The sequence below is a fragment of the Doryrhamphus excisus genome, chromosome 17 (genome assembly GCF_030265055.1).
Source record: "Doryrhamphus excisus isolate RoL2022-K1 chromosome 17, RoL_Dexc_1.0, whole genome shotgun sequence".
NCBI lineage: Eukaryota > Metazoa > Chordata > Actinopteri > Syngnathiformes > Syngnathidae > Doryrhamphus > Doryrhamphus excisus.
This window is the reverse complement of record NC_080482.1, coordinates 11,116,701-11,132,513: the sequence shown is the minus strand read 5'-3', so window position 1 is coordinate 11,132,513 and position 15,813 is coordinate 11,116,701. Positions and strand designations below refer to the sequence as shown.

The window sequence follows — 15,813 nt, the reverse complement described above, 5'->3', positions numbered from 1 at the left end:
ACGCTCCAGAGCCATTCAAATTGCTGTCGAATGTCACGTGACTGCCAGATACAGCACAAAATGGGATGCCTGCGCGACTCTTGCTGACGTGGAACCCCTCGTACTAACACCGCCCAACCGGTGTACGCCCATATATGAAGAAAGACAAACGCAATGAAATAAAGGTAACTTTCATTCAAAAGTGACATCAAATACAAACTGTATATACTATACATTTGTGTATCGGTTCCGACTCAGCAACAAAATTACATGTTAAAAAGACAAACAAATTTGTCAGAAATTTGAAATATGTCAGAAATTGTTGACATGACAAATCCATTATCTTACTGGTGACTAAAGCTGGAACTGTAATTACATTTATTTCATGTTCATATTCATATCTTCGCAAAGGGCAATACGTTTCTCAGTGTGAACTTCACAAAGACAACAGAAACAAATTTAACTAATATAAATATGAAATAGAACCAGTACAACCATGGCAGTTTTGCATTTGTGAAATTACAACAGTATGGTCAAAAGTAAAAGGTTTCCAGCAGCTTTAAGAAAAATAGGACTTGCCCTTTAAGAGGACTTTACCTTTCAGTCACCTGGCGACCACACCTTAACCACAACTCGACAGGACCTGCGTTGTCAGCGGTTAGTTTAATTTTACTTTTCAAAACGTCTTTCAATGTATTTGATCAAGTTTAGTTGCTAGCCGTCGTTAGCATGTTAGCATAGCATAACAACCTGATGATTGCTAAGGCATTTTCGTAATATTAACGTCTTTTATTGACGTGCTGCGTGACGTCACCCAAACGTGACGCCATTAAATTACCTCTGATTGACAACAGCTATTGTTTTTTTTATACATATTTAACAAATGAAATTAATAACATGTAAACTACTTGTTGATTAAAAAAATAATAATTGTGACAGACCCAAACAGGAGTGGGTAAAGCCTCCAAAGATGGAGGCTTACAGCTTGCCTGAGGACATGCAGGCAGGAGGACAGATAGAAGACAGAGACACAAGATCAGAGAAGTTGTTGAGAAGTTTAACCAGCTGGGAAGACGGCAAACAGGCGTTGAATGTAAAGAGAGGCGAGCCTGAAGAGAACCAGCTGCCCGAGAAAGCTGCTCAGGTGTTCCATCCTGCAGTGATTCAGTCACTGTCCTCATCAAGACAAAGTGAAACAATGGGGGAAATAGACAAGAGTCCTCAAAACGTCTCTCAGGGTTTCAACCAACATGGCTTCCCGTACGACTGGCGTGAAGACACGCCCCAAACCACAGGTAAATACACCTATCTTCCATTTTGGTCATAGGTGGGTGTGGCTTTCATCAACATCTGTTTCAGATGGCCGGGGCTGTCCCAGTAGGGATAACTTAAAGATATGCGTCTCCCTGATGACTTCAGCAATTTTCTTCCCCTTCCTTGTCTGGGGAGGATTTGTGTTCCTGCCATTTGATGCCCCCCTACTGGATGGTGCCCCTTTCAGGCTGGTCTACACATTACGCTGTTCTGTGATTGCAGCCACGCCAGTCATTTTAGGTGAGCTCCACGAAAATCAAAATATACTCGGTGACTTCACTGCCACCTGTCTCTTTGCACACCAGGATGGCTGGTTCTAGGTATCAGCAGACTCAGATTTGGCATCGTTCAGCCTTTATTCAAGGAAGAGCAGCAGCTTCAGGAGGTCAAGCTTCACAGAGGCTTCATGTCGGACTCAGTCACCTTGTTCCTGCTCTACTTCCTGCAGCTGGTCGTCATGGCGATGTACCTGAGCCAGGAGCAGCTGAAGCTGGTGCCTCTTCTCACCATAATTTTTGCCATTGGACGGTGAGGATTTAAATTGGTCTTGTTCATGTTTTTTGATGAAAGTTTAAGAGTAACAAATGAATGGAAATGCTGACAGTGGGCTAAACAGGTGCTCAGTATGAAGCTGAAATGAACATTTTTCTTCCTCCAGGTTGGCTTACTGGGTGGCTGCTGCATTTGGCAGCAGTATTCGTGGTTTTGGATTTGGTTTGTCATTCCTACCCATTCTTGTTATGATGGTCGCCAACATGGTCTTCATCTTCACAATGGAGCCATCAGCATTGATCTTCAGTTTGTCTGACAAACCTAAGGAGGTCTTGACTACACCTTCCAGAAAACAGAGGTTCTGGGGATGAAAACTGTCCAGCAATCAGTTTTCAGTTGGAACACGCTACTTCCTGTAATGCTTCCTACTCATTATTTGGCCCTTTCCTGTTGTGGAAAGAGCCGTTCTTCTCATGTTTGCTTGCATTTTATCATGTATATAACTTGATAATTTGAAAACCAGTTTTTGTTTACACAAACTTTCAGATTTCATAATAAAAGAAAATTAATCCACAAATCCAATCAGTTTTCCCTGATGACCGGCTCAGTGTTTGTCGGTTTCCATGAATATTGCAGATGTGAGATGTTTCCTCTGTAGGAATGAATGTCTAACTTAACACAAAGCTGTGAAAACATTATTCTCACCACACATAGAGTGAATATATATAAGACAGTTCCTTCTTAAGAGGCTAATTTACAAGCAAGAGTCACTACGTGTTTTACAAGAATAACATAAAACTCACATGTTTTAATAGAGAGGACATATTTACAGATATTTATGTACAAGATCGAATGTGAAAACACCATAAAATCAGTCTTGTTCTTCACTGGCCTCAAGCTCAGTGGGCGGAGCCTCATCCTCCAAGCTTACCTGACGAGCTGCGGTCTGAAAGAGACACATTAAATCCCGGAATCTCCGAGAAACCTGCAGATGAAATTAATCGTTAGCGATGTCACTGAGCAATCATTGCTCTCATACAGCAAAGATCAGCCAATCACCTCGCTGGGAGTCTTGTTGCCGAGGAGCATGGAGATGCTCTGGAAAGTGTTTTGATTGGCTCCGTCCTGCTGACATGCTGTCAAAATAACTCGATCTGCTTCCCTGAAAGACAAGTACAACTCATTCCGAGTCCGACAGTCAATGAGGGGAGAAGGTGGGGGTGTACCTGGTCCAGAGGATCACCTTCTCTCCACTTGGCGTCAGGGAAATGTTCTTTGCACACACAGGAACATCTGGAGGTGGTGGAGCTCCAGAGGTGGTCATAGAGTCGCGGGGAGGATGTGGCTCTTCTTCTCTTTTTCTCTTAAGAGGTGGCGATTCCATCTTCTCACAGTGGTCCACTTCATCTTCATCATAGTCATCCCTCTCAGCCAGTGGGAATGAGCCTTCCCATGATGTCATGGGATCCACGCAAACACCTGGTTGAGGACTGTTGTCGTCGACCTTCAGATCCACGTCTTTGTCTATGGTTTCTTCAAAGACGGAGCCTATCTGAGGGTACAAAGGGTCCAGATTCTTCATTGCTCTGGACACACCCCCTGTGCCCTGGAAAAGAAATGAACCATTAACATGTCATATTACTAAAACCAGACTTGATGATGTCACACCTTGCTGCCAAGGCAGTGAGAGCATCCTCTTCTGCGATGTCGCTGGCTTTTTGAGTCGTGACAGAGACAGCTCCAGTCTTTATGCGACCAATCGGATTCCTGTCACAAACAAACACTGAATGAGACAAAGGTACTACAAGACACGTCCAACAGGCAACTCCTTCACACCTTGTAACTTCTGTGGGAATCAATCTTTCTTCTCTGGCGCCGGCTTGTCATGGGTTGAATCTTTTGTCCATCCTCTTCCAGATCTGGTAATGTCACTTCCTCAAAACTACCATCAGCAACACCTCGATTCAGACAGCTGAAGCCTTCTACTCCATCTGAACCACCACCGCCCTCCTCTGGCCAATGAGCCTCTTCAAATTGACCTGGGCGAGCCGGGGGTGGCCGGAGCTCATCGAAAAACACCCAGAATTCCGCTTGTAGATGAGTATGTCCTTTGAGCAGGGATGCCATCTGAGCCTTGAGCTGATGGACAGAGAATATTAGATTATGCTGTTGATGAAGAGATTAAAGGGGACCTATTATGCTCATTTTCAGATCTTTGTATCGAGTTGTGGACTCCTATGGAGCAGCGAAAAATGCTGACCCCCACAGAAAGCTTTCTAGATGTTCCAGAATCTGCACCTATTCCAGCTGTATTTCCTTGGATTTTCCAAAACGGTCTGTTTTAACTTATTCCACCCATGGCCCGCGTTTGGGCACGCCAACTTGACTGTGATTGGTCCCACTCCCAAGTGCTCCCGAGGACTTCTGCCGAACTCCACTTTCTAATGTTGTCAATATAGGAGTTGATAATAAATGAATAAAGCGCTTGGCGAGCTACTTGAAAATTCGTTAGGAGCTACTGATAGCTCATGAGGTACAGCTTGGAGACCAACGACTCACCGTGTATGAACTCAAAGTGTGTTAATCTAGGTCTGTGTTTACTGTGTACAGATAATCTTGACACAACATCAGTAGTCAAAATGTGGTCATTACATGTATTTTGCGGGACTACCCGCGTTTAAAAAAAAATATTTGCGGTTGAAAAGGCTATTAGCAACTCCAGACATAGGTGAGCTTGTAATTTGCATGCGTGCGTGCAGGTAAGACGCTCCCTGTATACACACTCTATAATGCTACACAGACAACCGCTTACTTACACAAAGTAAACACAGGACACAGCAACAGTTTGGCAGATAGTCATGCTTCATATCATCCAGCTTCACCCATTCTCACAAAACAGTCCCATTTTTTTCTCTTCACTTGGAATCTGCAACTCCCAACTACTTCTTTCTGATGCTTGCCTCTTTAGGCCAGTTGCTTTTCCCTCAAACATGCAGAAACCTGGAAGCCATTGCTCCATGCCCACATGGTGAAATCTTCGACAAAACAGCATGTGTAGGCCTACAGCTTGGACCAGGGCACGTCCATATAAGGAAGTCCCTGGCTGGGACTTCATTCCATCAAATACAAATGAATTTATAACCCTCATTTAACCGTGGTACCTCATTAATGCTGGTCGGGCTCAGGTCAGGTCCAGGCTGCAGAGCCTTGATGATCTTGTTGTAATGAGATGGATTATCTCCAAAAGTGATCTCCAGTTGTCGCAAGAAACGGCGACTACGCTCGAAGGCTTGTTGTTCTTGGAACTGCACACAGACGTCACAGTGAGACGACGTCTATATATGAATACACGTAACAAGTTAGCGTTGCTTCTTACCAGTCCGCACTCGAGTGCTTGTTCAGGATGTAGGAAGGCAGCAAAATCACGCATTAATTCGGTTTGGCTTCCCAGGATGCATCGCAGCTTCCTGAAGACATGGATTACTTTCTGTCCTTCGAGCTGTTCAAGGTTATTCAGCAGAGACACAAACTCCTCCATCTTCTCCGGGACATCACGCAGAGCCTCGCGGACCTGAACACACTATGTCAGATCCAGGGAATCTTTTTGAAAGTACTAAAGACTCTCACCCGGCTGAGGTAACTCTGAGCAAATGCCACATCTTTGCTGTCCCGCTGGGGGTCGTTATCCAAGATGTTTTCATCGTATAGGAGAGAGAGTTTTGTGGTATCTTTACTATGTCGCTCCTGCCGACCGCGCCTGAGACCCCGAAGAGGTCGACTCTGACCTGCTGAGACAACCACAACACGCACGCACATAAACAAATTAGCAAGGAAATCTCTGTGTGGAGTTTGCATGTTCTCCCCGTGCATACGTGGGTTTTCTCCGGTTTCCTCCCACATTCCAAAAACATGCTAGGTTAACTCCAAATTGTCCATAGGTATGAATGTGAGTGTGAATGGTTGTTTGTCTATATGAGCACTGTGATTGGCTGGCGACCAGTCCAGGGTGTACCCCGCCTCTCGCCCAAAGACAGCTGGTATAGGCTCCAGCACCCCCCGCGACCCTCGTGAGGAAAAAGCGGTAGAAAATGAATGAATGTCATGTAAGACTGTTTGTTGATGAAAGCGTTATTGTCTGACATGACTACATAACATCATTACAATCTGTGTGTGTGAATGAGGCAAAATTGTCCGTACTTCCAACGTGAAGTAATTGCTATCTAAACAGACACCAGCAAAGACTAGGGCGGGAAACACAAACTGACCTCGTCCTCGTCTCCCTCCTCCTCCTGCTCCTCCTCCTCGTCCTCCTCCACGTGGTGTTTCCTCACAGGTGAGCGTATCATCGTCTTCTGATACCTTACTGCTTGACCCCTCCCCAAGCTCCTCCCCTTTGGGGCCCTCTTCCTCCTCCTCTTCTTCCTCCTGTGATCCGGGCGAGGTAGGCGAGTGATCTTCCTCTGACTCTACGTCAGCAACAAGGCTTCTTTTTGATGCCAGCCAAGTCAACTGCTTCATCGTCTCCTGAATGGAGTATAATGAGCAAAATGTATAACTTACAGATAGACAGATTCTGTGTAGGCTTTGATTCTTGTACATTGTGTGCTCCATGCATGTATAATAATTATTATTGTAATATTCTATTATTACGGGTTCTGGCTGTAATTGATTTCCATGCGATGGGGCATAAGAGTGTTGGAAAACTATGCTCATTATTATTATGATGCTGATTATTATTATTAATATTATAATCATCATCAATATTATTATTACTTGTCTGTCAGAGGTCTAAAAAGCACCTGAGGTAGTCTTACCTGCAACTCCGGAATGGAAAGAACAGACTCCTCTGATGCTGACGACATCACTTCCTCCTCGTCTTCGTCCTGTGTGAGATCATCAAAGTCTTCGTCCTCCTCCTCCTCTTGCCTCTCCTGATCGTCATCCTTCTCCCGGTCTCTTCCTCCCTGGTCCTCACCCTGTCCTTCTTCCTCCTCTCCCTCTTCCTCATCCTCTCCTTGTCCTTCCCCTTTCCCTCCCCCATCCCCCTCTTGTCCTCCTCCGACATCATCATCCTCACCTTGCCCTTCATCTTTCCCTTCTCCATCCTCCCCCTGTCCTCCCTCCTCTCCTTCTCCCTCCTCATCCTCTCCCTGTCCTCCATCTTGCCCTCCATCTTGTCCCCACTTGGTGGTCCGGTGGTGGACATCGTCTTGCGTGGGACTGAGTGCAGACACAAACACTGAAACGATGTCTTGCTCAGTCTCGTCCGCCTGTGTTTTTGTCTCTAAATGGAGTCGGCTCTCTGTCTCCTTCTGCTCCACGTGGACCACACTATAGACTTGTTTCTCTAAAGTCTGCTGGGAAACTGCAGTGACGTTTGACGTCCCATCCCTCTGGAGGAAAATGTAGCTTGCTTTGAGGGGAGCCACTGAGCAAGGAATCATTGACGTTGGAGACACAGAGGAATGGGGAGGGAGCCCCTTCACCTGCCCATCCTCCCCTCTTTCTGCTGGGCAGATTGGCTGTAGAGATTCATTATGGGCCAGGGTAAAAATACGTCTCTGGGAGGAGGCAGGCTGGCGTGAGTACTTTTTCGTCCGAGACGGGTGAAGTCTAAGTGTGCAGCCTTTGGGAAGGAATGGGGGGTACCGTGGAGGAAAGGTGTTTAGTTTTGTCTTCTGGATGATCTCTTGGCTGTTCTGGAGGAGAGATGACATCATCAGACAGCAGGTACAGTATGTGTGGTGGTGTGATGGAAGATATATGGATGTATGTTTTGTTTTAATGATAAGGACGTTAAACTCATGCAAGTTGATTATTCAATGGTTGAATTTTCAGCAAAAGTTACTGAAATGATTTAAAGTTCTTCTGAGGTATAACATGTTGCGTGTTGCGAGTGGGGCAGTGCTGTGTGATGAGTTTAATGTTGCAAGATGAAACCGTGTGTGAAATGTTATATTGAGTAATGGCCTCCTACAATTTCCAATGGGTTGCAAGCTCTTCACATGTTTTTTCATAGCTCATGATTGGTTACTGTCAAAGAGCTGACTGGCCCTCATGGACTTGCACCACAATACGCATTTTTATGAGGTGGACACATGCAGATTATACACCAGAATTTATGGTAAATATGAATACATTTTATATTTCCTTAGTTAAAGCATAAAACCTGTTTATGACCTTCAAAATTTAGAGGCCTGTAGGAATAAAATAACACCCCTACAGTCCCTTTTATACTCACATTACAAAATATAGTAGACATAATAACTCATGTGTCGGCAATGAAAAAGTTCCTTGTTCTTGTATCTCAAACATAATGCAGGTTGATCGAATGGCATAAAAAACGTCATAGTGACATCATCATCCATCCTCACCACGACGTACTGCATGACACTTGATTGATATACAGTGCAGCCAGTCTGACATGCAGCTGGCATACAATTACATCTGTAAATTAATAGACACTGCTGCACCACTGCTAACTTTGTTTATAAACACATAAACACAGGCTACGGGGTCACTACAGGGACACGAGACAGCCGCCGCTTTAAGCATAGCAAGCTACCAAGTCAACCGGTTAGCCTCCAAAATTGTAAACTTAAGAAAGAGTTTGAAACTGAGTAATGACACCGTAAGAAGCCAAAATCATACCACTTCCACATGGATCACAATTCATCCCAACAGTTAAAGCTCATTTTTATCACCTTGAGCCAAATTGGCATGATGGAGGTGTCTCTGTCCACTGGGGGACGCTGGTCCCCAAACTGCACTCTTTCACATGCCAGTGGCAGAGGGGGGATAGCGTGCTCTGTGAGGAACGTCTGGAAAGACCCAACAGAGATCACCATTGGTTGCCTTGTTGCACCTTAACAGCCATTTATTTGTAGTGTTTGAGAGCAAGTTCACCTTGATGACATTTCCATGCGGTGCTCTGGGGCTGTTCATCTCTCTGATGTGTTTCCTCATGTTCCATGCACTCTTACAGAGCAGATTGGAGCTGATCAGATGGTCTGGCTGGACGGTCCCTTCAAAGTGCTTCAACGCCAAAACAATCAACCTACAGAGAAATGACTACGGTCATTTCCAGACTACTGAGTGTTGCTGTACATAAGCCGTATCCATTAAATTTAAAGAGAAAAATATTTGTACATATACTATCAGATCTACAGGTCTGTCTATAAGTCACAGGTATCCACTTTGCAACGTGGGATATTTAGAATGATTTGTTTAACTTTGAATTCAATAAATGTTTTTTTCCAAACAGTACTGTAACAGGCCTGGTCAAAAAGGAGCCTCCCAAAAGTCATTCATTGAAGTCTTCATTTTAGTATACATATAGTGACATGAATATTGTAGTATTACTAAAATATACTGCTGTACATGTATATATATTTATTTATAATATATTAGTATTAACATTCTACAAAACCCATTCTATCATGTAGCTTGAGATACTGATGAGAATGTATTTTAATAATGTGTGTGTTTACCCATCCTCTCCTGCAGTAAAACTACTGCGATAAGGCCGTGCGTGATGAGCCGGGTCCAGGCTGCAAACAGGAAGCAATTGCGGATACAAAAAGGCCGGTCGGGTTGCAAAAAGCCAGGCCGTGTCAGAGGGCAATACAGGGAAGGCGTGGCCTAAACAGAAAAGTAACATCAGCAGGAATAATATCCTAATAACAATCCAAGAAGAATAATCCTTCTCACTTATTGTGGAGGGGGTCATTGTGGGAAGCCAGCGCTTGGATGTGGGGGCTGGGGCAGGCGGAGTGTCCACTCTTTGTTCCACTTCCTGAAGTAGGTCCAGTGCACTCTGCAGATTGCACGCTCGGAAAGAACTGGCATGGAACAGCTGCTCCTGACGCACAGCAAAGTTCTGCAGCTCCTCCTGAACAATACATTTGTTTACATGGTTTGTTGGGGAAAAAACTGCTGTTGATTACTTGACTGACCAGAAAGTGTTTAGTGATGGACGCTTCGTGTTCAAGAATGCGGACACCGCGACTCAGCAGATTAATTTCAGTCAGCAGCTGCACATGCTGAAAGACAAAATTCCCACTTGGAGATACGAGATCCAATGGTAGAGAATGGCGGATGAATCAAGATGAATCACCTGCTGGATTTGCTGTTGCAGTTGCTGTTTCTGGTCAGAGTCCAAATGGAAGGTGGGGTAGACTTGACTCTGAAGAACCCAGGTCGACAGCGTGGTCGTAGCATCACTCATTCTGTCAGTGGGATGATTGGTTGTGTCCTGCAGGGCTCTCCTGTGCTGCAGAGCTTGATATTGCTCCCTAACTGCTCGCCGCCGCTCTGTTAGCATACCAGCTAATGGTGGGTCAAAGCTACAAACAGCAAAAATGGGCATGAATACCATCAAATACCATCATTCTATCATTCCCCATGAATAAACATAAAACCCACTAGCTCATGGGTGTGGCATATTAGGAGTATTTAGACTAATGGTGGCCAGCAAGGAGCCAGCTCCCATCTATGTTTCCTCTCAAGCTCAATTCTTCTTCTAGCCTGTTTGAAGAAGCTGTATAGGAGGACTTTTTTCTTCCTCCTGACCCAAACGGACACAGCACATCTCTGCTGGGCCGTCCCAACAGGAGGACTCCACTCACTACTCCCCTGAGACCGCCCATTCATGCATCAGGACATCAACGCAATAAGCATTGCAGCATTACCACAAAGCCTGAGGGACATTGAATTTGGGTCCAGTCTCTGGCTCCTCCCCTTCAGCTGGCTGCTCCTCCTCTTCTTCCTCCTCTTCCTCAGCTGGCTCCTGCTCCTGGAGCTGCACAGTGTCAGAAGTCCATGTACACAAATGAGCATCTCAACCAATGAAGGCATTAGTGAAGGTAATGTGCACAGTTAGTATTTTAGCATCTAGCCTCCATCACTGACACACAGGAGCAGCACAAATCATAGGCCGGTTGGGGCATAAAGCAGCAAACGGGGTGAAATGGGTAAAAAGAAACAAAATCAGAATGTATAAAAGCCGTCTGCTAACCCTACATGAACAACTACGTGCAAACAAAGCAGAAGCCAGTGAAAGCAGCAGATGAACTCACAGTCTCGAACAGCTCCTCCAGCAGCTCATTCACTTCTCTCTCTGTAAAGAAACAAGACAGTTGCAGAAGAAAAGTTAACAAGGACAAATTTAGCCTTCATTGCTGTTACTTCACACTCGCCAGCAATGTTCAAAAGAAGCCAACACCTACACAGAACATCATCAATTAGCCAATTAAATCAACAACTATTTTAGTATTTGATTTCAGCCTCTCAGATATTTTTTATTTCTTTAAGTCACCCATGAACACGGACCTGTCATTGTTGTTTCATATTGATTTTGTCTGTCTAGAGCAAGCGTGTTCAGCAGTGCAGCACACGGGCCATTTACTGCCCTTGCACATTCTAAAAATATAATTAAAGAAGAAAACAAAAAAAAAAACAACAGCAGAAATAGAAGAGAAATTATTTCGTGGGAATAAAGACAAATATTAAGAAAATAAAGTCTTAACATTAATAGAACAAATTGTTTTTGTAACTTTATGCAAACAGAATAAAGAAATAAAAAAAACAGTTGGATAAAAGTTCTAATATTACTATAGTAAAGTCAAAAAATTTTGTGAATAAAGAAATAATACTACAAGGCAAACAGTAGTCTAACAAAGTTTAAATATTTATAGCAAAAAAAAATGTAATGTAACACTAACACTTTGTCACCCATTACACAAAGCTGGGATGCATGCTAACATGGGTTAACGTACGCATTCTGTTGTTTTTCATTATGCTGCTCTCAGTAGAAAGTTCGGACAACCCTGGTCTAGGGTCTAGCCAATTACTCATTTGTTTTTATAATTCTAAATATATATGCCATTTTGTCACCATATAATTTCCAGGAGATTACAGCTTGGTGATATCGGTAACACCAAGGCTGGGAGGAGATAAGAGCAGAGGGCTGGCCATTGAGCTTGCAGACCTTCCCCATGGGTAGACCTGGGAATTTATAAATTCAAATTCCATACTTGCGTGGGAACCTTGTTTTAGACAAATATTAACAATAAAAAGTACTTATTTTGCTCTAAGTCCTGCCCTCTAATGCTACATTAAAGAGGCCTATTGACTGTCAATACTGTGAGCGCATGCTGACATCATCAAACAAAGCCTACTGGTGATCTGGACCGCCCGGTCTGTCCTATAGTCCTCCAGATCAGGTTCATCCAAGTCATCGAGGAAATTGTACTCCGGGTCATCGTCATCGTCTGCATCTTCTGCAGAAACATACAAAGAGTTAGCACGTTTTGGGTTTCCCTAAAGAGGATGATAATGTTCATTAATACATGTTCATATCATTGACAATTCTTCACACCCTCTCATATCTACAAACATCTCTATCAATGCATGACACACTTTAAGTAAAAGGATAGCATGGACAAACTTTCAAGCGACCACAACACTCATAGCTTTATTGTGAAAGCCCAGACTGACCTTCATTGACTGGGGCCATTAGGCCCTGCAGCCACCGCGTCCAGTGGCGGTCTTCCTCCTGCTGAGGGGGAGTTTGCTCATACATGTCTGCCGTGATATCGGGGGCAAGTAGCTCTGCCTCCAGCTGCTCGAGAGGCACATTCACCAGGCGAAGTTTGGAGCGCGTGCGGAATGCCAGACAGTTGGAGCCTTTGTTGTCCCCTTCTTCCTCTGTCCTGTGGGACTGCAAACAGAGAGAATCCTTACTGTTGTACCACCGTCATCGCACTCATAAACCATCAGGTATTCACACTAACCGAAAAGGAAGTGTAGGTAGGAGCACAGTCTAGCTCCTCCTCCACAGCGTTCAGTCTTTCCAGAAAGGAGGGCCCGGCAACCTCTGTGAAGTTGTATTGAGAAGTGGACATCAAGTGTCCAGGGGAGCACTAAAAAAGGAGGAGGAGGGGACTGAATGTAATGAACCTTCCAAATACAATAATGCTGGTGTCAAGTGTCCGCTGTTTGTTATGGTACAGTACCTGGAGGCCCTCTGGCAGCGGTCTGGATTGTTGAACTTTGGGAGGGGAAATGCTGTCACCATCACTGAGGAAAGACTGCAAGCACACACATCAGTCATTCATCAAGACCCAGGAATAGTCACATGGTCTTTTGTTTTAAATGGAAATTAAATATTAATTTTGTCTCCAAGACTCTAACATGTCTATTTGTCAAAGTGAAACTGTCATGAGCTTCAAAACGATGACGTTCATGACTTGAGAGAGACACAAATACACAGACCTCTTCAGCCGTGTCTTCCTCGTCTTCCTCATCAGGACAATACTCCTCATCCGACGAGTCTTCATCTCCCTCAAGGTCAATGTTGACAAAGTGTGGTTGCTGTGAGACATAAACAGGTTGAAAGATGAGTTATCTAATCAGTGGTAAAGATGTATGACGAAGATGTAGATGACACATTAATATAATGTTTTACCAGCAGGACTTTTTCTGCAGACAAACTCCAGCTGAGACACTGTAACAACAACCCAAAAAAGAGATGGACAGTGTCCTTTAAGTTATTTTGGTCTACAGGCGTCCCACAGCTTGTTGGTTGAGGGAGGGGTTATTCGGTTATTCACCTGTCCTTGCTGGACTGCCCTCTTTAGTCTGGACCGGGTCATCTTGGGCTCCTGGTAGACAGAGCAGACTTCATTTCAACACATTTCAACAAAGTTGCTTTCAAGGTTTGTTGACGTGTTGACTTACAAACATGGGCATGTCCTGAGTGTCTCGAATTGCAGCTTTCATCATGGCCACGACGCGTTCATGGGTAATTACCTCCTTGACAAGGAAGACGTCACACAAAGCTTGTTATGACTTTCGCAAACAAATTCATCCATGTAGCTAACCTGCAGCTAGCGAGTTAAACTAAAGAGAACAACAAGCCAACAATGGTAGCGAATGCTTTGTGTGTGTCTGAGTGTGTGTGTGTCACTGACATGCAGGATGGTGCGCACGTTACAGGATGTCAGATTGTGTTGTCTGGACTTTCTGTCCAAGTCGATGTCAAGTCGGCCTAGCTCATCCTCGCTGGACTCTAAAGTCTCCATTAGAGTCGTATCCTCCAGCCGACACCCACCTGAGCAGAATAACAAGCACAGCTAGTCAGACAAACACGGCCGCAATGATCTCTTCACATGTGTGACATCAGTCACCTGATAAAGGTCTCATCTCGTCTTGAAGTCCAGCATCAACGAGGGATACGCTGGCTAATTTCCTGTCCTGACTGAAGAAGGTCTCCTGATCATGCATCCTTACAGATTTCCCCTCATCAGCGCTGCATTGAAATGAAGAAGGTGAATACAGATAGATTTCAGAACACACATGAAACAGGACCGTTTAAAGCCCAATTCTGTCCTAGTCGGGGCGGACAAAAACATCTATTCATTCATTTCCTTCAATTAACTTGGTCTGGGTCGTGGGGCAGCAGTGTCCCAGTCTTCCCACTCTCCAGCCACCGCTCCCAGTTCCACCGAGGGGACCCCAACTGCGAGACATAATTCCTCCAGCGTGTCTTAGGTCTGAGCTGGGACCTTGTCCCAGCTGAGGATGGTTGGTACACCTCACCAGGGAGGCACAGGGAGCCACCTAAACTGGCTCCTCTCCATGTGAAAGCACAGCGGCTCGACTCTGTTTCTCCCGGACGACCAAGCTCCTTACCTGATGACTCATTGCTGCCTCTCACAGGCAAGTCCATGCCCTACGTTTGTTAGTTGAGTGTTTTAGTAATCAACACAATGGAAGAAGAATAAGAGCATGCACGGAGATCCCTTTTGTACTGTCTGTACTGTGTGGAGCCTCTCACATCTGTTAAGATTTAGCCGGCACAGAATCGTTATTTATATACCAGGCAACCAGTAAGAAAAACGACTTCAAATCATCAAGATAGAAATTGTGATAGTCGTCATCTTGTTACAACCGACTCACTGATAGTAACAAGTTAGTAAAGAAAAGTTAATGAGCGGGTTGTACAATAAAAGTGAACAGAATTAATAGGTAATTCAGAAATATCGTTTCATCAAACAATTTAACGCAAGCGAAGCAAAACAAAGCAGCGTTCACAGCGTGTTTGTAATTGACACAATTGTATTCTTATTCGTTAACACATTTTACACGTCGCAACGACATACAGAACCACTCAAACATGTTCAAAATTACTTACTTGTACAAAGCTAACCTCCATTGGTCTTCTGGAAAATGCTAGGTGGCTTCTTTTCCGCTAATAACAATCCAACTTCCGCAGTGAGTCCTTTCAAAATAAAAGCTATATTGGTGGCAGTGAAAGCAGAATGTCGACATTTGCCATTTGTTGAATGGTTAACACGTTTTACATGCCGCAAAACCATACTGAACCACCAAAAAGTGTTTAGAAAAATTACTTACCTGTAAAACGCTAACCTCCATCGGTCTTTTGGAGAAGGCTAATTGGCTTCGTTTCCGCTAACAACAATCCAATTTCCGCAGTGAATCCTTTCAAAATAAAACATGTACTAACGTAGAGAAAGAAGAATGTCGGCATTTGTTGATTGGTTCCAGGAATCTTTTGAGAGGTTAATATTTATTTGGAAATAAAATAAGTATGAATGCTATAAAATACCAATCCACCTACTTACTTGACTGTCACACAACAACAAAACACATACGTACATACAATTACAACACCAGACGCTGATGCTAGTGTACCTACGTAATCCAATCGAAGGAAATACAAAAAAAAAGAATACAAATTATTAAATCATTGCAGGATTTATTTGTAGGATGCAACCTGAAGGTTAACCAGTATTGCGTGTAACCATGACAACGGCGATCCACCACGTCAGTTACCATGGCAACAGTCCTCTATAAAAGTTATTGTATGTGTGAAGTCACGTGATGCATTTGTGCATGACGTCACACCTGCTCAGAAGTTGTCTTGATGTAATGTGGGTGAGGTTTTAATGTATTAATGATAATAATAAATAATAATTATAAACTTGTTGAAAGATAAAAACTATC

At 44.0% G+C, this 15,813-nt stretch overlaps 2 protein-coding genes across 6 annotated transcripts; one reads left to right on the top strand and one right to left on the bottom strand.

Annotated features, from left to right (window-relative positions):
• The first annotated feature begins 4 nt into the window (after nt 1-4).
• On the top strand, nt 5-2,362 carry tmem79b (transmembrane protein 79b). 4 transcript variants are annotated; one of them, XM_058052940.1, is made up of 5 exons: nt 5-164; nt 919-1,274; nt 1,339-1,533; nt 1,599-1,821; nt 1,952-2,362. In XM_058052940.1, exons 2-5 carry the CDS (start codon nt 950-952, stop codon nt 2,154-2,156), a joined length of 948 nt encoding a protein of 315 aa, XP_057908923.1. In that variant the 5' UTR covers nt 5-164; nt 919-949; the 3' UTR covers nt 2,157-2,362. The 4 variants fall into 4 exon arrangements, with proteins under 4 accessions (XP_057908923.1, XP_057908920.1, XP_057908922.1 ...); XM_058052937.1 differs by having other exon boundaries at nt 82-164; nt 929-1,274; XM_058052939.1 differs by lacking the exon at nt 5-164 and adding an exon at nt 451-636 and having other exon boundaries at nt 929-1,274.
• A 198-nt stretch (nt 2,363-2,560) lies between these two features.
• On the bottom strand, nt 2,561-15,082 carry gon4lb (gon-4 like b). 2 transcript variants are annotated; one of them, XM_058052925.1, is made up of 29 exons: nt 14,981-15,082; nt 13,974-14,095; nt 13,758-13,897; nt 13,525-13,599; nt 13,398-13,448; nt 13,253-13,291; nt 13,060-13,158; nt 12,801-12,875; nt 12,579-12,707; nt 12,283-12,505; nt 11,964-12,065; nt 10,863-10,903; nt 10,476-10,585; nt 9,902-10,130; nt 9,741-9,827; nt 9,496-9,676; nt 9,276-9,426; nt 8,692-8,842; nt 8,490-8,606; nt 6,600-7,484; nt 6,051-6,309; nt 5,413-5,573; nt 5,162-5,356; nt 4,947-5,090; nt 3,622-3,924; nt 3,454-3,552; nt 3,012-3,391; nt 2,845-2,947; nt 2,561-2,770 (listed from the first exon to the last, which is right to left on the bottom strand). In XM_058052925.1, exons 2-29 carry the CDS (start codon nt 14,068-14,070, stop codon nt 2,657-2,659), a joined length of 4,740 nt encoding a protein of 1,579 aa, XP_057908908.1. In that variant the 5' UTR covers nt 14,071-14,095; nt 14,981-15,082; the 3' UTR covers nt 2,561-2,656. The 2 variants fall into 2 exon arrangements, with proteins under 2 accessions (XP_057908908.1, XP_057908909.1); XM_058052926.1 differs by having other exon boundaries at nt 5,413-5,570; nt 14,981-15,067.
• Between the last annotated feature and the right edge of the window lie 731 nt (nt 15,083-15,813).

Bases quoted from the DNA above. Each gene is read 5' to 3' on its own strand.
- tmem79b (XM_058052937.1), top strand. From the start codon at position 135: ATGAAGAAAGACAAACGCAATGAAATAAAG. The intron at 165-928 runs GTAACTTTCATT...AGACCCAAACAG, and splicing joins ACAAACGCAATGAAATAAAG to GAGTGGGTAAAGCCTCCAAA. The intron at 1,822-1,951 runs GTGAGGATTTAA...TTCTTCCTCCAG, and splicing joins ATAATTTTTGCCATTGGACG to GTTGGCTTACTGGGTGGCTG.
- gon4lb (XM_058052925.1), bottom strand. From the start codon at position 14,070: ATGCATGATCAGGAGACCTTCTTCAGTCAGGACAGGAAATTAGCCAGC. The intron at 12,708-12,800 runs GTACTGTACCAT...CTCCTTTTTTAG, and splicing joins CGCTGCCAGAGGGCCTCCAG to TGCTCCCCTGGACACTTGAT. The intron at 10,904-11,963 runs GTAGGCTTTGTT...GTTTCTTTACAG, and splicing joins CCGGGCGGTCCAGATCACCA to AGAGAGAAGTGAATGAGCTG.